Genomic DNA, 27957 nt, shown 5'->3' with positions numbered 1-27957 from the left:
TACAGTAGGAAATAAGAGACATTTCCACATTTTTGTAGCTTCCCTATTTATTTCTGTAGCTAAACATTCTTTTTTGGCCACACCGCGTGCCATGTGGCATGTGGCATCTTAGTTCCCTGACCAGGGATTGAACCCTCACCCTCGGCAGTGAAAGCACCAAGTCCTAACCACTGGACCGCCAGGGAATTCCCAAAACATTCTTAAGCTCCTAGAGCTTTGACTATGTTGACCTACAGCCAACCTAATCCCACTTTCCCCCTTTGAATTTCTTCTGTTTGCTTCAGTTTTAACTTTTGTCAGTAGAACTCATCTCCTTATTGTCTGTGGTCTTTACAGAGCCCCAAGGAGTATTCACCTGGGCCTGTGGGCTTATGCTCCTGGTCATGTGATGAGGAAGACCCCTCCCTAACAGAACCTCCTTCTCAGCCTAATAAACCTCTGACCTCCTGCTGCCCCTTGTGCTTTCCAGGGTCCATGCTTGTCATTCTCAATGGAGAGTGAAAGCACAGATTCATAATGAAAACCAGCCCCCGTCGGCCATTGATTCTCAAAAGACGGAAGCTGCCCCTTCCTGTTCAGAATGCCCCAGGTGACACATCAGAAGAGGAGCCTAAGAGGCCCCCTGCCCAACAAGAGCCTGCTCAACCGCAGGCCTCCAAGGAGGTGGCCGAGTCCAACCCCTGCAAGTTTCCAGCCGGGATCAAGATGATTAACCACCCGACCATGCCCAACACGCAAGTGGTGGCCGTGCCCAAGAATGCCAATGTCCAGAGCATCATCACAGCGCTGACTGCCAAAGGAAAGGAGAGTGGCAGCAGTGGGCCCAATAAATTCATCCTCATTAGCTGCGGCGGAGCCCCCACTCGCCCTCCAGGACCCCAGCCTCAAGGCCAAGCCAGCAATGATCCCAAGAGGACAGAAGTGATCACCGAGGCCCTGGGACCAAAGTCTGCATCCAAGGACGTGAATCTTCCTAGACCAGCTGGAGCCCTTCCCGGGCAGAAATGGGAGAACTGTGGTATGTGGTCTGTAAGGCAAAGGGCTGGGGAGCTAGCCTTCCCTCTCTGGTGGTGAGGACTGCAGTCAGCCACATTGACGCTTAGGGCACACAGGCGTCTGCCCGAACCGGGGGAAAGTCTTGCCTTTCTTCATCCTAAAACCTTGACCCGGATCCTTTGGGCACTGTCAAAGGGGTTGCAATGTAATTTAGCATTTCTACTCCCTTCTTTACATTGGAAAAGGATTTGTTTATCGTTTCTAGTTATCCCCTGCATTGACCACATAAGGAAATAGGAATCTTTCTCCATCTTAATGAAGGAGAAAGCATAAGGAGGAAAAGTGACTTTCCTTGTTGAGATGCTCAGTCATGCTTTTATAAGGTCGCCTTGACTGAGCTCTAAGGCTCAGTGTGGCTCAGACTGAAATGCAACTTGAACCGTGCTCCTGAATTTCTCCCGACATCCTAATGGGGCGGAGTACCCGGGATGTGTTCCCTGTCCCTCAGGGCAGAGGTGATCCCTAACTGCCAGCTTCACCGGGCCTGCTGGGCTCGGGACCAGGCAGCTAAGCGGCGTCTTGGGTTGTTTCCCCCGTAGCTGGCGGCGAGGCAGCCGGCTGCACGCTAGACAACAGCTTGACAAACATCCAGTGGCTTGGAAAGATGACCTCCGATGGGCTGGGCTCCTGCAGCATCAAGCAAGAGGCGGAGGAGAAGGAGAATCGTCACCTGGAGCGGAGTCAGGCTAAGGTGAGCTGTCCCGTCACTCACTAGGGCAGTCAGAGCTGGTGCAGGGAATTTCTAAGACGGGAAATCAAGCGGCCTGTGGAGTAGAATTTCCAAGTTCTGATATTAGCACTCACTTAGTGTGACTCTATATAATTTGGAGCTCCCTTTCTACCTGGGATCTTCCCCCCCCCCCCCCGCCCCCGCACCTCCCTCGCTCCTACCTGTGAAATTTCCTTGAGGGCAGACTCCTGTGGCTCGCTCTGTACCCCGTCAGCACGGGGTTTAGTACTGTGCCCTTAGTAGGTATTGAGTAAGTATTCAGGAAATAATGAAGAGGTCTCAGTTTGGAAAGCCACTTGAACTTTAAAGAGGTATCCCAACAGTATGAAAGGAATACAGCATTTTTAACAAGATTGTTTTATTAGAAGATAACTTAATAGCAAATAAAATGAGTTAGTTGTGAATTTTAAATACCTCTCCAGCAATCAAAATTGATTTGACCCATTTGTGTAGCCTGGGTTTGTTCTTCATGGTTGCCCTTTGTATATACCCTTTAATCCATCATTCAACAATATTTATTTTTTTATCTTTTTATTTTTTCCTTAAATAATTTTTATTTTTTTAACATCTTTATTGGAGTACAGTTGCTTTACAATGATGTGTTAGTTTCTGCTTTATAACAAAGTGAATCAGCTATACATATACGTATATCCCCATATCTCCTCCTTCTTGCGTCTCCCTCCCTCCCACCCTCCCTATTCCACCCCTCTAGGGGGTCACAAAGGACTGAGCTGATCTCCCTGTGCTATGTGGCTGCTTCCCACTAGCTATCTGTTTTACGTTTGGTAGTGTATATATGTCCACGCCACTCTCTCACTTCATCCCAGCTTCCCCTTCCCCCTCCCCATGTCCTCAAGTCCATTCTCTACGTCTGCGTCTTTATTCCTGTCCTGCCCCTAGGTTCTTCAGAACCCTTTTTTTTTTTAGATTCCATATATATTTGTTAGCATACGGTATTTATTTTTCTCTTTCTGACTTACTTCACTCAACAGTTTTTAAAAGGGAAGATTTACGTGGATGTGTACATAGGTGAAAACTGAGCTGTTCACTTAGAACTTGTGTACTTTACAAAGTTATAACTCAATTTTCTAAAACATGGATGATCAGATCTTTGCCTGCGACTTAGCCAGATGTGTGCCCTACTGACATTTGTCTGTCCCATACCCTTGGGAATATTTCTCTTGTACAAACATTGAAAGGAGGTGGGTTTATTCACATCACATCAGGAGTAGAAATCAGACTAAGACCTAAGTCCCTCGACGCTCAGGTCTGAAAAATGGGTGTAGTTTTAACATACAGTTGATGCTTTAAGAGTCATAACATGTACCCAGACTTTCCTGAGAGGTTTCAACTGACAAAGACTGGACTTCTAATTATTATTGGGCAATATCTTCAAAAAAATGACTGACGACAGAGAAGTGGTTCTATGTTTGGAGACTGGATTAGATCACCTCTAAGATTCTCCCTAACTCTAAAATTTTATTCCATGGAATAGTGGTCTCAGGTGATTTGTTTCCAGTACAATTCTATGGGATAAAATGTTTCTCTAGGGGATGTTCTTTGGGGTGGGGTGGGGCGGGCGAGGTCTTGTGAACTCTCCGTGTCATCGCCTTTTCTCTTTCCCTTTGGCTTCTCAGAACGCTCAGGTTGAGGGGCCCCTGGGAGCATCGGCAACCTGGCCGGACTCCGTGTCTGAGCGGCCACCCTACTCTTACATGGCCATGATACAGTTTGCCATCAACAGTACGGAGAGGAAGCGCATGACCCTGAAAGACATCTACACTTGGATCGAGGACCACTTCCCCTACTTCAAGCACATCGCCAAGCCAGGCTGGAAGGTACCGTGTCCTGTAACAGCCACAGTCAAGGTCAGTCCGGCCCAACAGTTTTTCTACACGGAAGGGCAGTGGTCTGTGTCAGGTGCAGAGGGAGCAGTTAAGTGCCAAGGATGCTAGAACCTTCAACAACCATATCTTTTGGATTGGGACTCGATCCTGCCGAATCCAGACAAAAGCATCACTAACAGCCCTGTAACCATGTCACCTGTCGCTACCTGGGTTGATGGAGACTCCAGTACAGCACAGAGCCCACTTCTGTGCTACACTGAACAGCAGCTGGAGTGACTAAGTAGCTTTGTGAAAATATATTAATGAAAAAAAAAATCTGTAGGCCTCACGATCCAAAGATTCACCTTCTATAAAGTCACATTTCTTCTCCAGAAGGCGGGGATCTTTTCCTCCCGCTCACGGGAACACAGATGCCTGGGAGCCATAGCTCACACGGGACTCAGAGCCGCAGCGTAGGTGCCCCAACAGATGCTCTGTCCCAGGCCAGCGGGCTTTTGTATTGTTTTCCCCACAGCAGGACAGTTAACCTCACACTCACCTCAACTGAATTCCCCAGCAGCATAATTTTTCTTTTTTTTGGCCACGCCACGTGGCTTGTGGGATCTCAGTTCCCCGACCAGGGATTGAACCCGGGCCACAGTAGTGAAAGCCCAGAATCCTAACCACTAGGCCCCCAGGGAGCTCCCTGGCATCGTAATTTCTTCACTCGCCTCTCTGGCTACTGGTTGCCACCCACAGCCTCACTCCTCTTTCCCAGCCCCTGACAGCTGTCCAGGTCTCTGCTTTATCGCCCCCTCAGGAATGGCCCCAGTCTCTGTCCCTACTGGGCAGACAGGTTGATGGCTCCGGTTGCCAGCTCCGCCACGCGGAGTGTCACAGGAGCTGCCAATAGGCACGGTTACGAGGACACAAGGCCTGGGCCTGATTTCCTTGGGGGACGTCGGCCGTGGTGTTTGCAAAGCCAAAGTAGCTGATGAGTGGCATCCTCTACTTTCAGAATTCCATCCGCCACAACCTCTCCCTCCACGACATGTTTGTCCGCGAGACGTCAGCCAACGGCAAGGTCTCCTTCTGGACCATCCACCCCAGTGCCAATCGCTACTTGACGCTGGACCAGGTGTTTAAGGTAAGCATCCAAATAGGCCAGTGTTGGAGGTCATGAGATCCATCGCGAAAGGAAAGAAGTCCTCTTGGGACGAGCTCATCCGATCAGGGTAGAGTTAAAGGCCAGCCAGCCCGTAAGGGATGGTACACTTCTCTGCTAGACCAGGCCACAGAGAGGACTCTCTGATCCAAACACGGGACCTCCTGGGGCAGTGTTGCCCTGTGATAAGAACTGCCTGGAACACTTGTTAAAATACAGCCTCCTGGGCCCCTCTCTTGGGGCTTCTGACTCAGTAGGCCTGGGATGGGCCCAGGAATATGTGTTTTTAGCAAGAATCTCAGGTGATTCTTACAGAGGAAGTCTGGGAAACCTGGTTTTTAAAAAGCCCTTCTTTAGGCCGGAGAGCAGAAACGAAGCCCCCTGAATCTCTCATCAGAAGCGACTGCTTTGGAGTTTCAGAGCGCCCACAAGGGCGCCGCTAGCTGCCCTCGTCCTCCCGGGAGGGACCGTTGTTGAGGGTGGCCCTCGGCGTCCATCAGGAATAGGTTTACCCGGTCTGGTCAGCTTGACTGCACTGGTGGTAACTCCGTCTTGTTTCTCTCCCACGATGCCTGACCACCACCAGCCACTGGACCCAGGGTCTCCACAATCGCCCGAGCACTTGGAATCAGTAAGATTCTTTCCCTCCCGCTCGGGGCTCGGCCTTGCCTCCTTTCCACGCTCAGCATGCCTTCGGTGACAGGGACAAGACATTAGCAGGAAAGGGAGCCTGTGGCTGTGTGCCTGCCAGCCCTGAACGCAGGGCACCTGAGCTGCTGGGTGTTCAGGACACGTGACCTCCACCTCCTTCTGCTCCCGTGGGCTCATCACGGTGCCCCAAGCAGCACGGCGCGTGGCAGGAGAACCCGCCATAGTCTCCCTGCAAGATGGTGACCACGGTGCATGGCACGGGCCTGGAGGGCGGCCGTCTTTGCTCTCACTTCTCTACCTGGCTTTTCTCTGCCCCTCATAGAGCTCCGTGCTTTGCATCCCGGGGGTGAGGACACCTGGATGAGGTGGTAGGACCGCCCACTGCCGTGTGTCTGTGCCACCACCTGCCCAGGGCCAGGCGGTCGGTTCGCTCTATGCCCGGTACCGGAGCAGCTGGTGGGGTCGCCTGCCTCGTCCCCCTGCGTCTCTGACCTGATCTCTTTCTCCCCCTCTCTGCCCCAAACAGCAGCAGAAACGACCCAACCCTGAACTCCGCCGGAACGTGGCCATCAAAACCGAACTCCCCCTGGGCGCACGTTAGTATGGGGGAGCCTGGTCCCGGGGGGCGCACCTGTAGGGAGCAGACTCGGGGGTCCCAGCCCAGGGAAGGAGAGCAAAGATCCCGTAGCCTGGAAGGGGCCTGTCCCTGGGTCCTGCTCCTGACCCCTCCCGGTCCCCCCCAGGGCGGAAGATGAAACCTCTGCTGCCGCGGGTCAGCTCGTACCTGGTGCCCATCCAGTTCCCAGTGAACCAGTCCCTGGTGCTGCAGCCCTCGGTCAAGGTGCCGTTGCCCCTGGCAGCCTCACTCATGAGCTCAGAGCTCGCCCGCCACAGCAAGCGAGTCCGCATCGCCCCCAAGGTCAGTGCCTCGGGTTCTCTCTGAGCAGAGAGTCCAGTCAATTAGAGATTCTGCCAAGTGACCCTTGAGAAGCTTATACGTCTAGTTGGGACAAGGCACCGGCGCATAGGAAAGTGCAACAGCATCATAAGAGCTAACAAGGAACCTGCCGTAGGACGTAAGGGATGTTGGAGGGCCCACCCATGCCTGATGAGTTTACAAGAGCTCAGACAAGGGTGATTATAACAGATGGGCTGGGACGGTTCAGGAGGAGTTCACAGGGAAGGAGGTTTTACAAAGTAGATTTGGGCAGCAAGCAGGTGTGGAGAGGGCCTTTATTTTTTCTTTTTTAAATTTTTATTTATTTATTTTTGGCTGCACCACGCAGCCTGAGGGATCTTAGCTCCCCGACCAGGGATCGAACCCTCACCCGCTGCACTGGAAGCTGGAAGCGCGAAGACTCAACCACTGGACCGCCAGGGAGGTCCCTGGAGAGGGCTTTATAATGGGCATGCCCTGGAGGCCCCCAGTAACCATGGTCTAGTGATGGGCCAGTCTAGCTCTGGGTTTCTCAGCCTCCATACAGCTGACATTTAGGGCTGGATAATTCTTTGTTGGGGGTGGAGGGGTGCTGCCCTGTGCACTGAAGGGTGTTAGCAGCATCCCTAGTCTCTCCCCACTAGATGTCGGGGGCACCGCCTGGTGTGACAATTAAAATGTCTCCAGGTGTTGTCAGATGTCCCCTGGGGGGAGTTGCTCCTGGTTGAGCATCAGTGGTCTAGCCTCGAGGGCTGAGGACAGTGAGTGAGGACCGTGCCGTGATGCAGAGAAGGATTTGCGAGCAGGAGCTGGCCGGTAACAAGTACAGGAAGGGCCCCTGTGCCCCTTTCTCTGAGATGGAAGTAGCGGGGGCTCCAGATAAAGAGCCTTGGGTTTGCTCTTGTTTTTTGTTTTCGTTTTGTTCTGTTGTTTTTGGTTTTTTGGTTTTGGGGTTTTTTTGGCCGTACCACACAGCATGCGGGATCTTAGTTGCCGGACCAGGGATCAGACGCCTGCCCCCTGCAGCGGAAGCATGGAGCCTTAACCACTAGACCGCCAGGGAAGTCCCTGTTTTTGCTTTTGTTTTTTTAATTTAAAAAATATCATTTTAGGGCTTCCTTGGTGGCGCAGTGGTTGAGAGTCCGCCTGCCGATGCAGGGGACACGGGTTCGTGCCCCGGTACGGGAAGATCCCACATGCCGCGGAGCGGCTGGGCCCGTGAGCCATGGCCACTGAGCCTGCGCGTCTGGAGCCTGTGCTCCGCACCAGGAGAGGCCACAACAGTGAGAGGCCCGCATAACGCAAAAAATATATATATGTATCATTTTAATATACATAAAAGTATACCTACGAGCATAGATAATTTTACATAAATGCATTCCTGTGGTTGTAGCATGTACACTGTTTTCGTTTCAATGCAGTCTTTTCCATCTCCTTTTCTTCTTTTTGCTTCCCCTCGCCTCACCTTCACCCATGTCGCCCCTGCTCCCCGTGATAAGCCATGTTGACAGTTTAGCATGCTTTCTCCCACTTGTTCATGCTCTTAGTATACTCTGCATACACCGATCGCCACAGCCATGTTATACACGCACACACCACACACAGCGTTGAAAATGGGATCGTATTACACTTTTTTTTTTTTAATTTATTTTTGGCTTTGTTGTCTTTGCTGCTGTGTGCAAGCTTTCTCTAGTTGCGGCGAACGGGGGCTACTCTTCGTTGTGGTGCGCGGGCTTCTCATTGCAGTGGCTTCTCTTGTTGCAGAGCACGGGCTCTAGGCGCGCGGGCTTCAGTAGTTGTGGCTCACGGGCTCTAGAGCTCAGACTCAGTAGTTGTGGCGCACAGGCTTAGTTGCTCCGCGGCACGTGGGATCTTCCCGGACCAGGGCTCGAACCTGTATCCCCTGCATTGTCAGGCGGATTCTTAACCACTATGCCACCAGGGAGGCCCTACACACACTTTCTGCCCCAGGGAAATTCTCCCAAGTCACTTGGCATCACTTTAATTTATTGTTTTTTGTTTTTTACTTTTTTGAGGGGTTTTTTTGTTTTTTAATTTTATTCTTTGGCCGTGGCAGGCAGCATGTGGGATCTCAGTTCCCCAACCAGGGATAGAACCCGTGCCCCCTGCAGTGGAAGCGCAGAGTCTCAACCACTGGACCACCAGGGAACTCCCTAATGCATTTTTTTTTTAATTTATTTATTTTATTTATTTATTTTTGGCTGCATTGGGTCTTTGTTGCTGTACGCGGGCTTTCTCTAGTTGCGGCGAGCAGGGGCTACTCTTCGTTGCGGTGCGTGGGCTTCTCACAGTGGTGGCTTCTCTTGTTGCGGAGCTCGGGCTCTAGGTGCGTGGGCTTCAGTAGTTGTAGTACACCGGCTCAGTAGTTGTGGCTTGCAGGCTCTAGAGCACAGGCTCAGTAGTTGTGGCGCATGGACTTAGTTGTTCCGCGGCATGGACTTAGTTGTTCCGCGGCATGTGGGATCTTCCCGGACCAGGGCTTGAACCCGCGTCCCCTGCATTGTCAGGCGGATTCTTAACCACTGCACCACCAGGGAAGCCCTGCATTGTTTTTTAATGGCTACATAATATTCCATGGTGTGGCTCTGCTGTACGTTTTCCAACCATTCCGCTTTCACGGGCACATTATGTTTCTAGGTCTTTTTGCCCTATGGCGAACATTGCAATAAATATCTTTGCAAGTATCTTTCTTACTAGTGTTTTTATTTCTGTGGGAGAACCAGACATGAGATTGCTGAGTGAACAGTTATTTTAAAGTTTATTAAATATTGCAAGATTGGCTTCCAGAAAAATCTGTGATAATTCACACATCCACCAACAAGACCTATGTTTGCCAGCCATGGGTGTTATCAGTCTTTTTAATATTTGCCCCTCTGTGGTGTATGAAGGACAGCTCCTTGTTTCATTCTATCATCCTTTGCTTATCGGTAAGTCAGCACCTGCTCACTGCGTTTGGTCACTGGGAATTTTTCACTGTGAGACGATTATTTATGGACATGGCCCATCTTCCTATAGGGTTTTGCTAATAATTTGTGATTTCTTTGTTATTAAAATATTAACCTGTCTTTTAAGATTTTTTTTTTTTTCTGTACGCGGGCCTCTCACTGTTGTGGCCTCTCCCGTTGCGGAGCACAGGCTCCGGACGCGCAGGCTCAGCGGCCATGGCTCACGGGCCCAGCCGCTCCGCGGCATGTGGGATTCTCCCGGACCGGGGCACGAACCCACGTCCCCTGTATCGGCAGGCGGACTCTCAACCACTGCGCCACCGGGGAAGCCCCGATTTTACATTTTTATGGAGTCAAGTATGTCTCTCTTCTCTTTTACAGCCTCTGGGTTTCCAGTCTTGGTTAAGAAGTTCACCCCCCGCCCCTCAGATTGTACATGTAGTTTCCTAGATTCTCTTTCAGGATTTGTGTGGGTTTAATTCTTCTGTTTAAGTCTTTGTATATGGTATGAAACAGCCATTTATTTTCTCTCAGATGGATACTAATTATGCCAGCACCACAGGAAACGCTGTCTTTTTTTTTTTTAATTTTATTATTATTTATTTAACTTATTTATTTTTGGCTGCGTTGGGTCTTCGCTGCTGTGGGTGGGCTTTCTCTAGTTGCGGCGAGCGGGGGCTACTCTTCACTGCGGTGCGCGGGCCTCTCATTGTGGTGGCTTCTCTTGTTGCAGAGCACGGGCTCTAGGCGCCAGGGCTTCAGGAGTTCTGGCACACGGGCTTAGTTGCTCCGCGGCATGTGGGATCCTCCCGGACCAGGGCTCGAACCCGTGTCCCCTGCATTGGCAGGCGGATTCTTAACCACTGCGCCACCAGGGAAGCCCAGGAAACGCTCTGTCTTTTACCCCCAGAATTGAACTACCACCTTCATCATCTAGTCTCATGTCTAATAGTCCTGAAGACTTTAGAAAGACAAAAGAGGATGAGTACCCGCATGTCACTTGTCTTAGTCATGAACTTGTGTCCCACCCGCTGCCTGGTTGAATCTCCAGACCTGGCTTTCACCTTAACCTGCTTCCCTTCCAGGTGCTGCTCGCGGACGAGGGCGTCGCCCCTCTGCCCACGGCAGGACCAGTGAAAGAGGAGAAACTCCTCCTTGGAGAAGGGCTGTCTCCTCTGCTTCCAGTCCAGTCCATCAAGGAGGAAGAAGTGCAGCCTGGGGAGGAAACGCCACACTTAGGGAGACCCATCAAAGTCGAGAGCCCGCCCCTGGAAGAGTGGCCCTCGCCCTGCCCATCTGTCAAGGAGGAATCGTCCCCCTCCTGGGAGGATTCGTCCCACTCCCCCATCCCCAGGCCCAAGAAGTCCTACAGCGGGCCCAAGTCCCCAGCCCGCTGCGTCTCTGACCTGCTTGTCATCAAACGCAGGGAGAGGAGGGAGATGAGCCGGTCTCGAAGGAAACAGCACCTCCTGCCCCCCTGTCTGGACGAGCCGGAGCTGCTCTTCTCCGAGGGCCCCGGGACTTCCCGTCGAGCCACAGCAGGGTCCTCGCAGCCTGCCTCCCAGCTTGGCTCCTCCCAGGAGGAGGGCGGGCCTTTCAAGACACCCATCAAGGAGATGCTGCCCATCTCCTCCACCCCGAGCAAATCTGCCCTCCCCGTGACCCCCGAATCCTGGAGGCTCACACCCCCGGCCAAAGTTGGGGGGCTCGATTTCAGCCCCGTACGAACCCCCCAGGGTGCCTTTGGGCCCCTGCCGGACTCGCTGGAGCTGGCGGATCTCAGCGCCACCCCGCTGAAAAGCGTCCCCCTCTTTGACTCCCCCCGAGAGCTCCTCAATTCCGAGCCCTTTGACATCACTGCTGACCCCTTCAGCGGCTGTCCCTCCTCAGATATGGAGGTCCCCAAGCCAGGCTCCTCCGAGCCGCAGGTTGCCGGCCTCTCGGCCAACCGTTCTCTAACAGAAGGCTTGGTCCTGGACACGATGAATGACAGCCTCAGCAAGATACTGCTGGACATCAGCTTCCCCGGCCTGGAGGAGGACCTGCTGGGCTCCGACGACGTCGGCTGGGCTCAGTTCATCCCCGAGCTGCGGTAGAGACAGGACCGCACCGCTCAAGCCGGCGGCTCTCCGGGCGCTCTGCGCCAGGACAGCAGGCGGGGGCCGTCTGCTCCTCCAGCCCACCTGGCCTGGTGACGCCAAGGCAGGCGTCACGCCAGAGCCGCCACTGGGCCTTCTGCAAGCCGCGAGGTCCTGGTGACCAGTCTCCGTGCCACCCACTCCCCAAGAGAATCTGATTCCTCCCTCCCTACTAGGAGCTGCGGGTGGGAACAGCAAAAACAAGGGTGAAAAGAGATGAGGAGCCCCCCCCCGCCCCCGACTGTTTGTGCCTGTGCCCAGCCACCCCCCACCTTCCCTGCTGCGGGCAGGGTGGCCCTTGTAAATGGTGTATATGTTCCTAATTATCCTCTAATTATAAACGTAAACCTATCTCCTTAGATCATTATCTAGAGACTGCCAGAAAGGGGTCACGATAACCAGGAGGTTCAGTTCGCTTCTGTTACTTGCTTTTGGTTCCTGCAGTAGGAAGGGCTGCAGTGCACAGTTCCTCCCAGGTCCCTCCCTCAAGGGTTCCTCACTGTAGGTGCCCCGATACGCGAGTCAGCCTGCCAGGATCCCTCCTACTGCCACTGCCTCCCACCTGCCCACGTTTCCAAGTCAGCTTTCCTGCAAAAAGAAATCCTGGTGAAAGGGTCTCTTATTATGGGTCAAGAGTGGGGCGGGGGCAGGGAGGCACCTGGAGCAGAGTGGGTGCCCAGATGTGCCCGAGAGACGTTTCTCTGATAAGGTCCCTAATCATGCCAGAGAGACGAGTTAGGAGGCGGAGGCCGGCTGGCCTGTCTGCCTGCCTGTCTGCGCTGGTGCCGCAGCTTTGCAGAGAACCCAGCTTTGCAGAGAGCCGCCCTGGGCCCCAGCTGACCGCGTGCACAGCCCCCAGCTCCAAAACACTACTGTAACTACCTACTCAATAAAGCCCAGGGGCACATGCTGGTCTGTGGCGCGCTGGTGTCTGGTCCCTACGGTGTGAGGGGGCTTGGGAAGGAAAGTGGGTGACGATGAAAATGGTTGTGACAGGGAAGATGCAAGGCTTGAAGCCAACACGGAGCCCTGGAAGGAGAGTGCAAAGGGCTGTGGCCCGGTCACCTCCCTCCTCCGCCCTGGCACGTCCTCCCAGCTCAGCAGTCAATTGGCAGTTTTCCCAGTGCCGGGCCTGCACAGCCAGCCTCTTTGGGGGACCTCTGAACCTGCTGGGTCACTTAGGCCTTCCAGGGCTCCCTGAAGAAAGGCCTACCCAGGGGCACGCGCCCACCAACATTAGGGAAGGATGGGCCCAGTTACAGGCGCCTCATGACCACCTCCACCCCCAACCGGAGGCCTGGGAGCCAGCCCGCCCTGCTTTTCTGCCTCCCACCTCGAAGCAGCTCCTGTTACGAGCCCTATTCCCCACCTGCCTCACCTGAAAGGCAGCCAGGGCCCGAGGGACTGGTGAGCCCTCCCAGGGAGAGGTAAGGGCCTCCTCCCTGCGTCTCCACCCAGGAAGCATCACCATAGCAACCCCAGCAGCAAACAATGCTGGCAAGAAGGTCTTCCCTACAAAGCTGCCCCTCCTGCAGGGAAGCCCAGGAAAATGGCCAGCAACCGGCAGAGATCGCCCAGGGGGCAGCGTGACCCGCCCGCATCAGAGAACCTTTCCTGAAGGCGGTGGGCGGGGCCGCATCTCTGCAGCTGCCTTTCTGTACCACACTGGGTGAGGGGCTGTCCCCAGCCCCACCCCCCGCCTGCCCCCTGCCCGCCCTGGGGTGGGCCATGCTTTCTCCCCTCCGGCCCGTGAACGCCTGTCCTACGACCCTGTGAACACGGAGCTCAGGGCAGAGGAGAGGAAATGTCTGGTTATGACATCCAGACCCACCCCGCGGTGTGCGCGTAGACATGGCTAAGGGGACTGGGCCCAAGCAACCTGGCTAAGGGGACTGGGCCCAAGCAACATGGCTAAGGGGACTGGGCCCAAGCAACATGGCTAAGGGGACTGGGCCCAAGCAACAGGTGAGTTTTGGGGACAGAAAAGTCCTAGCGGCTTCCCTGGTGGCGCAGTGGGTGGGAGTCCGCCTGCCGATGCAGGGGACACGGGTTCGTGCCCCGGTCCGGGAAGATCCCACGTGCCGCGGAGCGGCTGGGCCCGTGAGCCATGGCCGCTCAGCCTGCGCGTCCGGAGCCTGTGCTCCGCAACGGGAGAGGCCACAACAGTGAGAGGCCCGCGTACCACCAAAAAAAAAAAAAAACAAGAAAGGAAAAGAAAAGTCCTAGTGGGACGCAGAGGCACTTGGAGGAGCCTGGTGTCCTGAGTGGCACAGACTCAGTGCCGGCTCTGCTGCCCTCACTCTGTGCCGTGGGCAAGTTATTCACCCTCACGTGCCTTGCTTCTTGCATCTTTGAGATGCAACAAGAACACTTACTCGCAAGGTGTGAGGGTTAAATGAGATGAGGATAAGTATTTCGCAAAGTGTCAAGTATATATCTGCCACTGTTTATTTCACGGGGGGTGGAGGGGCGCCAGAAAGGAAAGGAACCCACATCTGGATGCTTCCTACACGAGGGGGATGCACCAATGACAGAGCAGCGGGGGACGGGAGGGGCGGGGCAGAAAAACTCCAGCCCCATTCCCTGGAGAATGGTTTCCCTTCTGCACTCTGCTTGGAAGGGGCGTTTTCCCTCACACTACCTCAGGTCCAGTGTGCCTGGAGAGGAGCGCCAGACCCCAAGCAGGAACGGGGGCCCCAGGATGGGGGGATGGTGAAGGCAGAGTGAGGAAAGAGAAAATGTCAGCTGAGGAAAGAGCCTGGGAAAACACAACCTGATAGATGGACAGAGGACAGTCTATGAGGATGCGTGCAAATCATACCAAGCGGCCACGCGCTCTAGGCAAGAACCGAGAAAACGTCCCGTCCTGTCCCAACCCCCCTGCCCCTGGCCACCCGGTCCCGATGAGAATCTGGGTCTGGAGACCGCAGGCAGCTTGTCCGCTCCAGCCGAGGAGAGGCAGAGGGCTCCCAGGCTCCCTTGTCTCTCCCTAGATGGTCCACGCCCATGAGACCCTCCCGACGCCCCACACGTGGGCTCAACGCGAGTTCGTCCTCCCCAGGGAGTCCTCAGAGCTGCCCGGCCTCACCTGGCAAGCCTACCACCAGCTGGCCCTGAAGCTGCCACCCTGCGTGGAAATGAAGGCCAAGGTGCGTCATCGACTGGCCTGCCCCGGAAGGATGCGGCCCAGCACACCTGGGGCTTCCACACATGGCTGCATGTGGGACGTCTGCCGGCCACCTTCCCCGCCAGGCCTGACAGGCCCTATGACAGCAACGTCTGGCACTGGTTGACGGATTCCAGGGCCCACCGCCACCCCCGGCAGAGCCCCCGGTGCCCCCTCCATCCTGGATGGGTCAAAACAGCTTTCTGACCTTCATCTCCTGTGCTCCTCTCTTTCTGGACGCACAGAGAAGGCAGCAGGTGATTCTCAGGACAGTGAAGGAGCTGAGAGAGGTGGGGAAGCTCACGCTGAGGAGTGAGGTCAGGGCACCCCTGCTCGATGCCAACGGCAATGTCCTGCCCCCGAAGAACTTCAAGAAGTAAGAGGAGCTCCCTCCTCGGGGAGCCCACCCAACCCACCCGTGCCCAGGGGACCCCTCCCTCTTTCCGATTCCTGTTTCTGACGTCTTACCGTCCCTCCTCTGGTCACCTGAAAACTCAACTCTGTCCAAACGTAGCTGGAGGGACCGGGTAGAGGCCAGGGAATGACAGCCAGGGGCGGGGCTTGATTACTTAACGAAAATGTAGGGGAGACAGCTGTGTATTGATACGTGATGCCTGCCAGGCCCCAGGGATACAGAGAAATGTCATTCAGTCCCTGCCCTCAAGGAGCTTCTGAAAGGCAGCTACCAACACACGTGCATGGAAAGACAGCTCTCAACACCAGCCCACGTGTGCCAAGTACCCAAAGCGTGAGACAGACAACGGGTGTTGTGAGGACGTCAATTATTACTAGAAAGAGCCGAGAGCCCGAGGCAGAAGCTTGGATTAAACTCCAGACTGTGTCACTTTGGCAAATGGCTTAGTTCTTCCAGACTCAGTTCCACGGTTGCTGAAAGATGGGTGGGGAAGGGGGGAGTGGTGAGTGCCATGCCCACCTCACTGCGTGAAGATAAAGTGGGTGAACGGGCACATTAAGTCACCATAGCAAACACAGACGTTATTACAGAAATTCAGAAGGGGGGGGTGTCGTCTGGAGCACCGCCCCAGGAAGGCTTCGTGAGGCGGGCTAGAGGGGTAGAGGCTGGGAGGGGAGGAAGGCTTCGGAAGCGTCGAGAGGAGGGGTGGCTGGTGTGAGCAGAGGCAGGAGTGTGGAGGGACTCTCCCTCCCTGCCCATCGTGGGCATGCATGGGGCATCTCCACTCCGCTGCCCTCTAGGCTCTGGGCGTGGGTGGCAGGAAACAGGGAGAGGAATGCAAAGCGTGTCTCAAACTCCAATCCCATTGACAGAAGCTCCAAGGGACTGGAGTGGGAGGCTGCGGAGGTGTTTAACCTTTAAAAGAAAAAGCCAACAGTTGGTGATTTTGAGAGACGATTACTAGGACCTCGACTTCTCTCTGCTGTCTTGCAACGCTGACCACTGACGGCTACTCCGTACTAACTCTGGACACACGGATGTGGGGAAGACTCAGATCGCTGCTCAAACACCTCACAGCCAAATGGTTCTAATCACTTTACTATATTACTTAATCCTCCCACTACTCCCTGAATAGAAACTACTATTATCAACCCCCATTTACAGATGGGGCATCTGAAACACAGAGAGGTCAAGTATCTTGCCCAAGTTTGCACAGCCAGTAAGAGCAGAGCTGGGATTTGAACCCAGAGAGCACAGCTCCAGGGCTTCATTCTTTTATTCTTTTTTTTTTTTTTGCCGTACGCGAGCCTCTCACTGCTGTGACCTCTCCCGTTGCGGAGCACAGGCTCCGGACACGCAGGCTCAGCGGCCATGGCTCACGGGCCCAGCTGCTCCGCGGCATGTGGGATCTTCCCGGACCGGGGCACGAACCCGTGTCCCCTGCATCGGCAGGCGGACTCCCAACCACTGTGCCACCAGGGATCCAGGGCTTCATTCTTAACCACCACGCTCCACCTCCCCTCCTGTCGGACCCAGGAATCAGACAAGTTCACAGCCAACATAATGCTCTATAAAGGTAGCAGGAGAGAAATACAGTAGCATCCACAGAGAGCTCGGCCCAGTGCTCTGTGCACAGGGAATATGTGTGTATGCTGGCAGAAGCGGCCAGGCCCTGGGAGTCGAACAGAACTAGGCTGGAATCTACCATCGCAAACTTGCGACACAACTTCAACATTCTTAAATTCCTTGAGCTTCACTTTCCCCAGGTGTGTATTGGAGATGTACCTGGTACCTTTCGGGGTATGGCGTCTGGCAGGGAGAAGGGGCTCAATAAATCATCTCTGTGCGAGAAGGGTCCTGGTTTCGCTGGCTTGCTGCTGTAGCCCGCCCCTGGAGCAGGAATAAAGGAGGAGGTGGCATTGGAGCTGCACCTTGAAGGGCATGTGAAGTCCACCAGGTGGCAGCAAGAGAGAGTGAGAGGGGAGGCCCGCCCAGTCTTGTGGCCCCTGCGGAGCAGCTCTGGAGGGGCTTCAGATGAACCCCGTCTAGGAGGTGAAACAGCACATTCTGAGCAAGAGGACCACACAAGGCTTCCAGACGCCCATGATCATGGGGAAGCAGGACATTTACCTGCAAACCCCGCCTCCCTCCAGTCCGACAGTATGTTAGAATCACCGGGCCCACTTCAGAAAAATGTTGAGGTTTGAGCCCCACCCGTGAGAGTCTAACTTGCTTGGCCTGGGGGAGAGTCCAGGCACCGGTGTTTCTAAAAAGCTCCCCAGGGTGATTCTAACAGGCAGTCAAGCCTGCGAACCTCTGATCAGCAAACGGGAGGATACCTGCTGGGCCAGGGTAAAGCACGTTGAACGATCTGCCAATATTCAACCCTGTTGTATTGAACCAAATACCGCAGGTCTGCAGAAGAGTGAGCCATGAGACCGGTGTCACAGGGCAGCAGGGCAGAGTGGGAAGGGCTCCTGGACTGCGTTTGTGGAGAAGGTGGAGCTTGGAGGACAACTGGAATCTGGACGACCCCCTTACAGGCTACGTGTCCGAAGGATGGAAGATTGACCCACCAGATAACATGATTTCACCAGCCTAACGCCAAAACGCACACACAGGGTGCAGGCCATTGGGCACAGGTCAGTATCCAGGTGGGGAGAGAGCTAGAAGGGGCCTCCACAGTCTGATGGCTGACAGCTGGCGGAAGGCAGCATCTCCTCCTCTTCTGCCCCCTCCATCATGCCCAGGTCTCTCCTTTGACCTCTGTCCTCTCCACACCCCTTCCCCCCCACAGGTACTGGCACATCTCAGCTGGTGGAAGGTGTGAGGCTGGAGGCCTCCAGCTCATGCCCAACCCACTTCCCAGTGATTTCGCCAGGAGCTGGCCCTGCCCAAACCCGCTGCCTCATTACCGGGAGAAGACGGTCAAGTTGGCCTTGCTGCCCAGGGCGCCTCTGAGTCAGGACCTGGTGAGGAGTCACCAGACCCTGCTAGTGGACCGGGTGGTCTTGCCCCTCCATTATCTCTCCAGGGCCCATCCTGGCAAAACCTTAGCGAGAAGGAGAAAACCTGGACACATCTAGAAGAGTCTCCAGATGGGTGGAGACTGCAGTGGGCATACAGACCCCCAAGCCCTTGTGTTCTCAACCAATGTACCTTCAGCAAGAAGGCTTGGGTGGCTGAAGGGTGCAGGCTTCTGCAGAACCGAGCCCCTGCACCATCCTCCCAACTTCATCTGTACCCTAGGCTCCTGAAGATTCTACTGAAATTCTAATTTGTTCTGTCACCCTCAGAGGACCCCTCGCGGCAGGTAGGAGCACGGGTGTGGTGGGGAGAGCAGAGGGGGATCCAGTTCCTGCAGACTGCCGAGGAGTGGGGAGGGAGAAGGGGTGTGTGTGTGTGGGGGGGATCCAGTTCCTGCAGACTGCCGAGGAGTGGGGAGGGAGAAGGGGTGTGTGTGTGTGTGTGTGTGTGTGCGCGCGTACGTGAGTAGGTGTGGAGGGGGAGAGGCGCTGTAAGACATGTGGCTCTCGTAACCCATTTGGAATAAGACTGGGATTGGTCAGGATACAGAAATCTTCTCCCTGGACAACTTGACGCCTGGACAAATCTCAGAAGCAAGTCTGCTGGGCTGCAGGTCCCACACAGGGTTTGGGGGAGCAGAGGTCAGGCCAAAGCTGTGCTGGAGGATGGAGAGTCAGGTCTGAGGAAGGCTGACCAGGCTTCGGTGGAGGGACAGGAGCAAAGTGGGGACTCAAGGTAATGGTGGGAGCAGTCACCCCAGAGCATCATCTTGGGCCTGGGCCCGTGCTGCTGACCCCTCGTGCCACAGCTTTTGCACTGGGGGGTAGCGGCAGAGACACGTGGCCTCAAGTGGAGGCAGGTAAAGCGCGTGGGTCCGCAGGGTGCTGGCCGGCTGGGGCAGAGAGTGGAGGGGGAGGGGCAGCGGGGAGTGGCCAGAGAGGGAGAAGCTGCAGGTGGGGCCCACCTCACCTCCCCTGGCCCCTGGCCCACGCCATGTCGGTGACCTTCCCCATCGGGGCTGCTCTTGGCTTCTGCTCACTGCCCTCTTTGCCCACTTTCCTCAAGCTGTCAGCACCTGGGAATCAAACACCACTGGGGTTCCAGCCCTGGCATAACCACTAACCAGCTGTGTGCCCTTTGGGAGGGTCCTTTTTCCCCTCAAGCTCTCAGCTTCCTCCTCTGCACAGCGGGAGCCACTAGGGCGAAAATAAATGGAATAAATAAAAGAAACAAGTGACGCACCTGCAAAGTGCCTGGCACAGCGTTGGCCCTCCGTACCTGCAGCTGTCAATCATTACCTGTAGAATAAAAGTAATAAGTGGGTGGGACACGATTCAGCCTTATGGAGGAGTGAAGCACTGACACACGCAAAAATGTGGAAGAACCTCGAAAACATGAGTGGACGACTCCAGACACAAAAGGGTGCATATCGTACGATTGCATTTCCAGGAAGAGTCCAGAGGAGGCGAATCCCTAGAGACAGAAGGTGAATCGGTGGTGGCCAGGTGCTGGGGAGGGGGATGGGGGCTGAGTGCTTCATGGGTACAGGGTTTTCTCTTGGGGCGGATGAAAATATTTTGGAACTAGATAGAAGTGCTGCTTGCACAACATCATGAGTGAACAAGATGCCACTGGATTGTACAATTTAACATGGTAAATGCTGGACTTCCCTGGCGGTCCAGCGGTTAAGACGCCATGCTTCCAATGCAGAGGACGCGGGTTCGATCCCTGGTCAGGCAACTAAGATCCCACGTGCCACAGGGCAACTAAGCCCATGGGCCACAACTAGAGAGAAGCCTGTGCACTGCAACAAAGGACCCCACGTTGCCACAACTAAGACCCAATGTAGCCAAACATAAATGAATAAATATTTTTAAAAGGTAAAAAGATGGTAAATGTTATGTGAATTTCATCTCGATTAAAAATAATTATATAGGACTTCCCTGGTGGCGCAGTGGTTGAGAGTCCGCCTGCCAATGCAGGGGACAAGTGTTCGTGTCCCTGTCTGGGAAGATCCCACATGCCGCGGAGCGGCTGGGCCCGTGAGCCATGGCCGCTGAGCCTGCGCGTCCGGAGGCTGTGCTCCGCAACGGGAGAGGCCACAGCAGTGAGAGGCCTGCGTACCGCAAAAAAAAAAAAAAAAAAAAAAAAAAAAAAAAAATATATATATATATATATATATATATATATATATATAGGGTATGTATAGAGAATTTCCAAAATTCCTTCTAGTTCCAAATCTACAATTCCACCATGGTCCTTCTCCTGGCCGCCTCTCCCTGTGGTGGGGTGGCCCAAAGCCAAGGGAGGAAGGAGAGTTTCCGGAGCTCTCTAGGGGAGGGTGGGGCTCGGGGAACGGGCGTTCTCCCCGCTCTGGATCAGGAGTGACGGTGGAAAGGACGAGGTCCCTTGACTCTGATCCTGGCATGTCAGAGCGGGGAAGGCCTCTGGGAAACAAGCGTTTGCATGGTAAACCGAGGCCCAAGGCCGAGGCGATTTGCTCCGGGCCACAAAGCCGGGTTGTCCTTGCCCTCCTGGTACAGCCAGGGCTCCAGGGCCTGTGCTGTCATCCTGCTTCTCAGCCTACTTGCCCATCATGCCTGGGTTTCGTCACCTCCAGCAAGAGAAGCCCAGGGCACACTTAGAGGGTTAATAGGAAGTTCTGGGGAGTGAGACAGAGGAGAAAGCCTCCCACTCTCCAGCCTGGAGCTGGGAGGGAGGGTAGAGGGGTGAGCTGTGCTTCCACAGATGCCCGCCTTGCAGACCCAGACCCCCTCCCCAGGCTGCCGGCCTCACGAGGGACTTCCACCCCCGCCTCCACCCTCGGCTCTGCTCTCTGGGTGGCGGCCTCCTTCCTGCTGGCAGCACTGCCAGGGGCTCCCTTGTCCATCACCAGCCAGAGATGCAGAAGCAGGATTCCTGGAATTCCTGAACTCCACCAGGCCATGGAGCTCTGGGGACAACGGCCTCCGTAGATCCTCCTGGGCCTGGGGACTCTTCAAGGCAACCCTCAGCCCAGCCTGCCCGCAGCCATGGGTATCACCCCTCCCCCACGCTCCCCCATCTGCTCAGTATGGAGTCCTCGGAAGCCTCTGCGGGGGTCTGGGGGACCCCTGAAGCCTGGGCCCACCTTCAGGACCTACTCTCTCACTGCAGCTTTCTCAAGCAGATCTGAGAGGGAAGCAGGGCTGGAGCTCGCTTGCCCCATACCTCGCACCCCTCCCCAGGGCACCCCGTGCTCTGCTGAACGACGCCAGCTTCAGGACGCGAATTGATCCCAGCACAGAGGTTTCAGAGCCGCTTCTGGGTTCTCCCCTCCCCTCCGCAGCCTGCCTCTCCCTCAGCCGGGCTCCAGCAGAGTGGGCAACTGAGACCAGGTCAGGTTGCTGAGCCACTAGGGCCTCAGGAAGGGCTGGGGCCCATAAGGCTGGAAGCTGGGGGGCTGGGGGCCCCTGGGGGAGATGCAGAGCCAGCCAGTCTCCATCTCACCTGCCCGACTGCAAGGCTGTCCCATCTAATTGCCCTGCCTCAGAAAGCCCTGCCACTGGGGACTTCCCTGGTGGTCCAGCAGTTAAGACTCTGTGCTCCCAATGCAGGGGAGCCGGGTCTGATCCCTGGTGGGAGAACTAGATCCCGCGTGCTGCAACTAAAGGCCCGCATGCCGCAACTAAAGACCCGGCACAGCCAAATAAATAGGAAGGAAGGAAGGAAGGAAGGAAGGAAGGAAGGAAGGAAGGAAGGAAGGAAGGAAAGGAGGGAGGGAGGGAGGGAGGGAGGGAGGGAGGGAGGGAGGGAGGGAGGGAGGGAGGAAGGAAGGAAGGAAGGAAGGAAGGAAGGAAGGAAGGGAGTCCCGCCGCTGCTCCGCGACGACAAGTCAGAGCACGATTCCCTGCCCAGGCCGCCCAGACCCACCTCTGGCCTCCCCGGGACGCACTGGCCTTTTGTTTCCACCCCGCGCTGACCCACCTGCTCAAGCCCTTTGCCTTGTTGCGTCTCTTCCACCGCTGAGCTTCTGCTGGTCGTGCTGTCCCCTGAGCCACGTCACTTACTCTTTTCATTACACAGTATACATAATTGCTGTTTCCGGTTTATCGTTATATTTAGTGGTTCCTGTGGCTCTTCACGGAGTTGCCCATCTCATGTTAGTCTCAAGCCAACACACTGTCTGTGGGTCCCAGGGCAGAACCTCCCAAAGGCCCACCTGGAAGACACAGCTGCTGCATCCTGGCATTGTTCAAATTCCAAGGCAGGGTTTGGATGTGTGGCTTCCCCTAGGCCACCATGGTTTCCACTGGACGGTCACTGAGCACTGACATGAGACAGCATGACAGGCTTCCCGGACAACAGTCAGTGGCTTCTTCAGCAGGAGTATCACTAGAGAGCGGTGCCAGGGGTGCCCAGGGCAGGCCCGGAGCTTAGGCCAGGAGGAAACGGAGGTAAATGGAAGCAGGAAAGAAAGTCGCTAAACACAAGGCGGGGGGAGAGAAATGCTGAGGCCAGAGGGAGGGTGAAGCAGGATCCCCGCTGGCACTCGACGTTCAGGATGTCTGGAAGCAGGTGGGCAGCTTGCCAGATTCCCGAGGATCAAGATTTGGGTGCATGGCCCAGGGGTGGGGGCTGGCAAATGAGTCCCATGGGTACCAGGGAAAGGGGAGGAGTAGAAAGGGATCTGGAGTGACCGCCTATGCTGTCAGCCGGATCCTGGAAAGATCAGGTGGGCGCTCACCAAGCTGGTCTAGTGTCTCAACACCTGAGTCGTTGGTGGTAACAGCGCGTTTCCTCTTGTGTCCTGGAGTCCTGCTGGACAATTCAGCCAACGAACTTTGTGTATAAGAAGAGAGAGAAGGGAGCAAAAACAAGCAAACAAACAAGACCCTGCCCTTATAAAGCCTAAGACCTGGTGGGAAGATGGACAAGTAAACAATTTTAAATAGTGTGAGAAGTAAGGTGAGAGGTGCCTGACCCGGCTGTACTATGAGAGCAGAGGGGAGAGGCAGCTAGGGCAGAGCCTGTGTGTGTGTATGTGTGTGTGCGCGCGTGTGCACACGCTCACGCAAGAACACTCCTGTGTACGTGAATGTCAGCTCCCAGATAACAGCAGGCAGGTACCCGGGACTCACTGTGTGCTGGGCAAGGGGTTGCAAGCTCTGCATGAACCAGCCCGCCTAATCCCCCCAACACGATGAGGCCCCATGTGCTCTCCATTTTAGAGACGAGTCAACTAAGGCCCCCAGAGCTCTTAACCAGTTTGCTGTTGGGCTTCTCATTCATACTTCACAGAGATTCTGCAGATGACACGTTATTTCAGTTTTACAGATGAGAAAGTGGATTCCAAACGATTAAGCACTCCACCCAAAGTCACCCAGCTAGTAAGTGAGCTGGGAAACGTGACCAAGCTTGTCCGAATTCAACATCCTGTGCCTCGTCTGCTTTCATCAATAGCGACAAGTGCTCCTCCACCTTTCTGTGTCTTGGTGTTGTGTTTTGTTCTGTTTTTTGGTCACACCACGCGGCTTAAGGGATCTCCTTTCCCTGACCAGGGATTGAACCCGGGTTACAGCAGTGAAAGCCCGGAATCCTAACCACTAAGCCACCAGAGAACGCCCTGTGCCTTGGTTTTGCCACCCATGAAATAGGAGCAAAGCATCCTAGTCTCAAATGTAAAAAGTGGTCCTAGCCCAGGGCTTCCCTGGTGGCGCAGTGGTTGAGAGTCCGCCTGCCGATGCAGGGGACACGGGTTCGTGCCCCAGTCCGGGAAGATCCCACGTGCCGCGGAGCGGCTGGGCCCGTGAGCCATGGCCGCTGAGCCTGCGCGTCCGGAGCCTGTGCTCCGCAACGGGAGAGGCCACAACAGTGAGAGGCCCGCGTACCACAAAAAAAAAAAAAAAAGTGGTCCTAGCCTGGCAGTCTTTGGAAGATCTACCTCTTTGGGGTGGAGGTAGGGTGAAAAATTTCAAAACTGGCCCTGGCCTTCTAGGACCCTTGCTGGAGAATTGTGGAAAACAGCTTCATTCCTGTCTTAAGCAGATCTGACAAGGCCAGAGGAGAAAGCCTGAAATAGAGCTGGCTGGCCTCACCCTCCGTGGGATCAAGGGTGCTGCTTGTCTAGCTCTGAATAACCCACTCTATGGGGAATATCCTGGGAATTTCCTTATGTGGTAGGGCTGGATGATTTCACTACATCAGATGAACTCTCCTCTCCGTCCCTAATATCAGTGACGAGAAATGGCACAATTTCACTTTCTTCTTAAAAAGAAAATGTAAAAGATATTTAAAGGCATGGAAGGTTATTACAAGGAAAGTGGGAACCAGTTCATCTCCATCTGTACTGAGGTTTGGACAAGAGGGCAGGGATTTTGAATACAGCGACAGGGGTTTAGATTAGACATAAAGAAGAACTTCCTGATGAGGTGGAGGGATGCTGGAATAGCTTATGCCAGGTTCCAGGGAGCAAGCTGTGAATCTATTTAGACCAGTGCTGTCCAAGAGAAATATAATGGAGCCATGCATGCAAGTTTAAATTTTTTAGTTGCCATATTAAGAAAGTAAAATTAAACAGGTGATGTTAATTTTTATAACACATTTTCCCAAAAAAAAAGAAAAAGGGACTTCCCTGGTGGTCCAGTGGTTAAGAAAGACTCTGTGCCACCAATGCGGGGGGCACGGGTTTGATCCCTGGCCAGGGAGCTAAGATCCTGCATGTCACTGCCACACGGCATGGCCAAAACAAAAAACAAAAACAAAACAAGCAAAGAACCAAACAAAACAAAAAGCACGTTTTACTGAACCCAACAGATCCGAAATATTATCAATATAAATAATGTAATCAACATAAAAATAATTAATGAGATATTTCACGTTGCTTTTGGTATTGTTTTCAAAATCCAGTCCGTATTTTACACCTATAGGACATCTCAGTTCAGACCGGCCACATTTCCACTGCTCAATGACCATGTGTGGCCAGTAGCCATGGCATCAGTCAGCACATCAGGAATCACTGATGACTGACACCCCATGGCAGATATGAGATGTAGTCTGGTTTTACCTCAAGGCAGAAGGTTCTCCAGAAGACCTGAGGGCCTATGAGGGTGAAGGCCAAGATAGCGGTATCTCCTGGAGCCCTCTCAGCCTTCCTCGTTGCTGGAAACACAAAGACCCATCGCCCTCTGCCAGTTCCGAGAACCCACTAGGCAGGGCTCTGGGTTCCCTTTCAGTAGAGGAGCCCCTGACCCCCTGTCAGATGCAGGCTTTGGTGACTTGTTAACGCCAGTGAGTTAACGCTGTCCGGGAGAGCAAGGAAAAGGGTTCCGTCCTGGGTGGGTGAGTAGCTCTGCTCTTTCCACGTCTTGCTGGTGTGAATGACTAGTCATGGGGTGCGGGGGAGCCGGGCCGGACAGGGGGGATGGAGATCTACCCCGTCTGGGGTACAGTGTGGGAACGTCAGCCCAGGCCCAGGCTAGCCCATCTTGCCCCCGTCCGCGGCATCTCCTCCAGGTACCAGCATGGCCCTCCACCTCACCTTGTTCTCATCCTGCACGATGTCATCTGTCCCCTCCCCCAGCACTGCTCTCCCCTGCTCTGTCCCCCGGCACTCAGCACTACCCAACATCATAAATGGTCTAGAGTCTGCCTTTCTGTTTTGGATGTGAACTCCATGGGGGCAGGGGCTCCGTCCGACTCCCCACTGTACCCCCAGGGCCTCGCTCAGTGCCTGACACACACAGTAGGGGCTCCAAAAATATTTTTTGACTGAGTGAAAGGAAAACTTGTTATAATTCAGAGGAGGACCAAAGCAGTGAGGGAGCCGTATCTCACACTTCCATTTTTTTCTCACAAAATTTCTCACTTTGGATCCATTCTCTTCAACATGGACGTGAACCGCAAGATGAAATAAATGAGAAAAGTTACAGATATTTCCCAAGCGTCTCGGAAAGGAAAACCTCCAGTCCTTCTCGTCCTAAGAATGCAGATGGTTTAATCTTCCTGAATACTGTCCTGGGGAGTTTTCTCCCTACGTTTCACGATTAGAGCTCAGTGTAGTTATTCCTTGTGAACGAATCGGTTTGTTGAACTACACAACGGTTAGGTTAGAAAACGATGAGGGGAAGGAAGAGAGGTGAGTTATTGGCAAAGACACAGACAGTCCAGCCGAGGATATAAATGGGCCACAAAACATTCCCCGGCATTCTGACAAAGAAGAGGTCAGAGCTCTGTATTGCCAGAACGTTCCCCTCGCAAGAGCTCCCTGCAACCTGGGGGAAAGCACAGATTAACAAAGGAAGCAGCCAAGGAACACAAAAAGCAAGAGTCTCCTTACCCCTGAGCGTGTGGGATGATGAGACAGCAAGCGAGACAATATTAGTCTGAGTCACAGACACGGGGACCAGCTGGGCCTCTTCTGCAGCTGCGTTCCAGAGGATGGCATTTCCTGAGCACGGCTGGTTCCCAGGCCTTCTCAAACCCTCTGGAAAAGAGGTGATGCTGTCCCCAAGCTCACCCCATCCAAACCGCAAACACCCAGGTCTCCCTTCTACACCGCAGGAGCACCTGCTCTCCCCTTGGGTGCAGTCCATGTGCTGGGACACCCATCCAGGTGGTCAGCCCGGCCCGAGGCAACGTGGCTAAGGGCCCAAGAGTTGCCTCATTCTTGTTCACCGACAGCGGCACTCCTCCAGAGAGTGCATTAATAAAGGACTCTTGAAGATCTTGAAGACTTTTCAAACCCAAGGAATGGCTGGCTGAGAATAAGGTTGGAGGAGATGCCTTTGGGCATGGGGCCTGCCCGGCATCCTGGTACGCAGGGCACTGGCTGATCGGTCCACGCACGTGGTTAATCCTACTGAAACAACCAGGGAACCCAGTACATGGCAGTGGGTCCTCTTCAACCTCTATCCCAGGCAAATATGCAGGTAATAGGTGTCAAGGCACAGGGGTGGAAGGCAGCTGGAATATTCCACTGAAACTGACTCTAAAGGAAGCCAGGACCAGGGGGTGCTGAGCTCGGTCAGTGGAATCACACTAGTGTTTGGTTTTCAGTCCACGTTTACCTTCTACATCGTGCTCTCGCTTCGCCATAACGGAGACCGAGCAGGACTCGGGAGACAGAACTGGAGGCTTTGATTCCTAGCTCTGCCACCCGATACCTGAATCTGGGGCGAGTTTTCTAAGTCTTGGTGTATTCGCTTCCTGGGGCTGCTGTAAGAAAGCACCGCAACCTTGGCTGCTTAAACAAGACAGATGTGTTGTCTCACAGCTCCAGAAGCTGGAAGCCCAAGATCACGGTGAGGGCCGTGAGGCAGGATCTGTTCCAGGCCTCTCTCTCGGCTGCTGGTGGTTTGCTGGTGACCTCTGACCTTCCTTGTCTTGAGAGGCACGGCCCCATCTTCAGCTTTCATGCTCACGTGCTACTCTTCCTGTGTGCATCTCTCTCTGGGTCCAGATTTCCCCTTTTAATAGGGACACAGTCGTGCTGGAGTAGGGCTACCCTGATGACCTCATCTTAAGTTGATTATCTCTGTAAAGACCCCATGTCCAGATAAGGTCACATTCTGAGGTCCTGGTGGGTGGGACGTTAACATATGAATTTGGGGGGAACACAACTGAACCCCTACCACTTAGCTAGTTTCCTCTTCTGTAAATGGGGATCATAATACAGTTGCAGTGGTTGTAAAATGCCTCAAGAAGGCATGGGGTCCGCAGGAGGCCAGTGGATGTCTGCCTTGTCTGACTGAATGTGCAGGGGCCTCCGAGCCTCCTGGATCAGACCACGCCCCGGGGAGCAGGGCCCAGGTCAGGACTCACCCTGTGAGTGTCCAACACATGTCAGCAGAACCGTGGCCAGTGCTCGCTGATGACGGTGAAGACGAAAGGCTGGAGTGGA

The 27957-nt window shown here is 54.4% G+C and overlaps 2 protein-coding genes across 11 annotated transcripts; both read left to right on the top strand.

The window, feature by feature from the left end:
* Nucleotides 1-516: 516 nt before the first annotated feature.
* Nucleotides 517-11427, top strand: FOXM1 (forkhead box M1; the record flags this gene model as incomplete). 10 transcript variants are annotated; one of them, XM_082666082.1, is made up of 8 exons in its annotated part: nt 517-1015; nt 1596-1747; nt 3433-3624; nt 4631-4759; nt 5364-5408; nt 5955-6024; nt 6172-6347; nt 10417-11427. In XM_082666082.1, 8 exons carry the CDS (start codon nt 517-519, stop codon nt 11425-11427), a joined length of 2274 nt encoding a protein of 757 aa, XP_082522208.1. The 10 variants fall into 10 exon arrangements, with proteins under 10 accessions (XP_082522208.1, XP_082522207.1, XP_082522206.1 ...); XM_082666081.1 differs by having other exon boundaries at nt 517-1018; XM_082666080.1 differs by having other exon boundaries at nt 517-1018; nt 3424-3624.
* Nucleotides 11428-13018: 1591 nt separating this feature from the next.
* On the top strand, nt 13019-15015 carry TEX52 (testis expressed 52; the record flags this gene model as incomplete). The annotated part of the gene is given in 5 exon segments (XM_082665837.1): nt 13019-13055; nt 13058-13089; nt 14463-14634; nt 14637-14780; nt 14783-15015. Coding segments are annotated over 5 exon segments (618 nt in total).
* Between the last annotated feature and the right edge of the window lie 12942 nt (nt 15016-27957).

This window comes from Grampus griseus, assembly GCF_964374135.1.
Source record: "Grampus griseus genome assembly, chromosome: 11".
NCBI classification, from domain to species: domain Eukaryota; kingdom Metazoa; phylum Chordata; class Mammalia; order Artiodactyla; family Delphinidae; genus Grampus; species Grampus griseus.
This window is presented reverse-complemented; position numbering and strand designations above follow the sequence as displayed.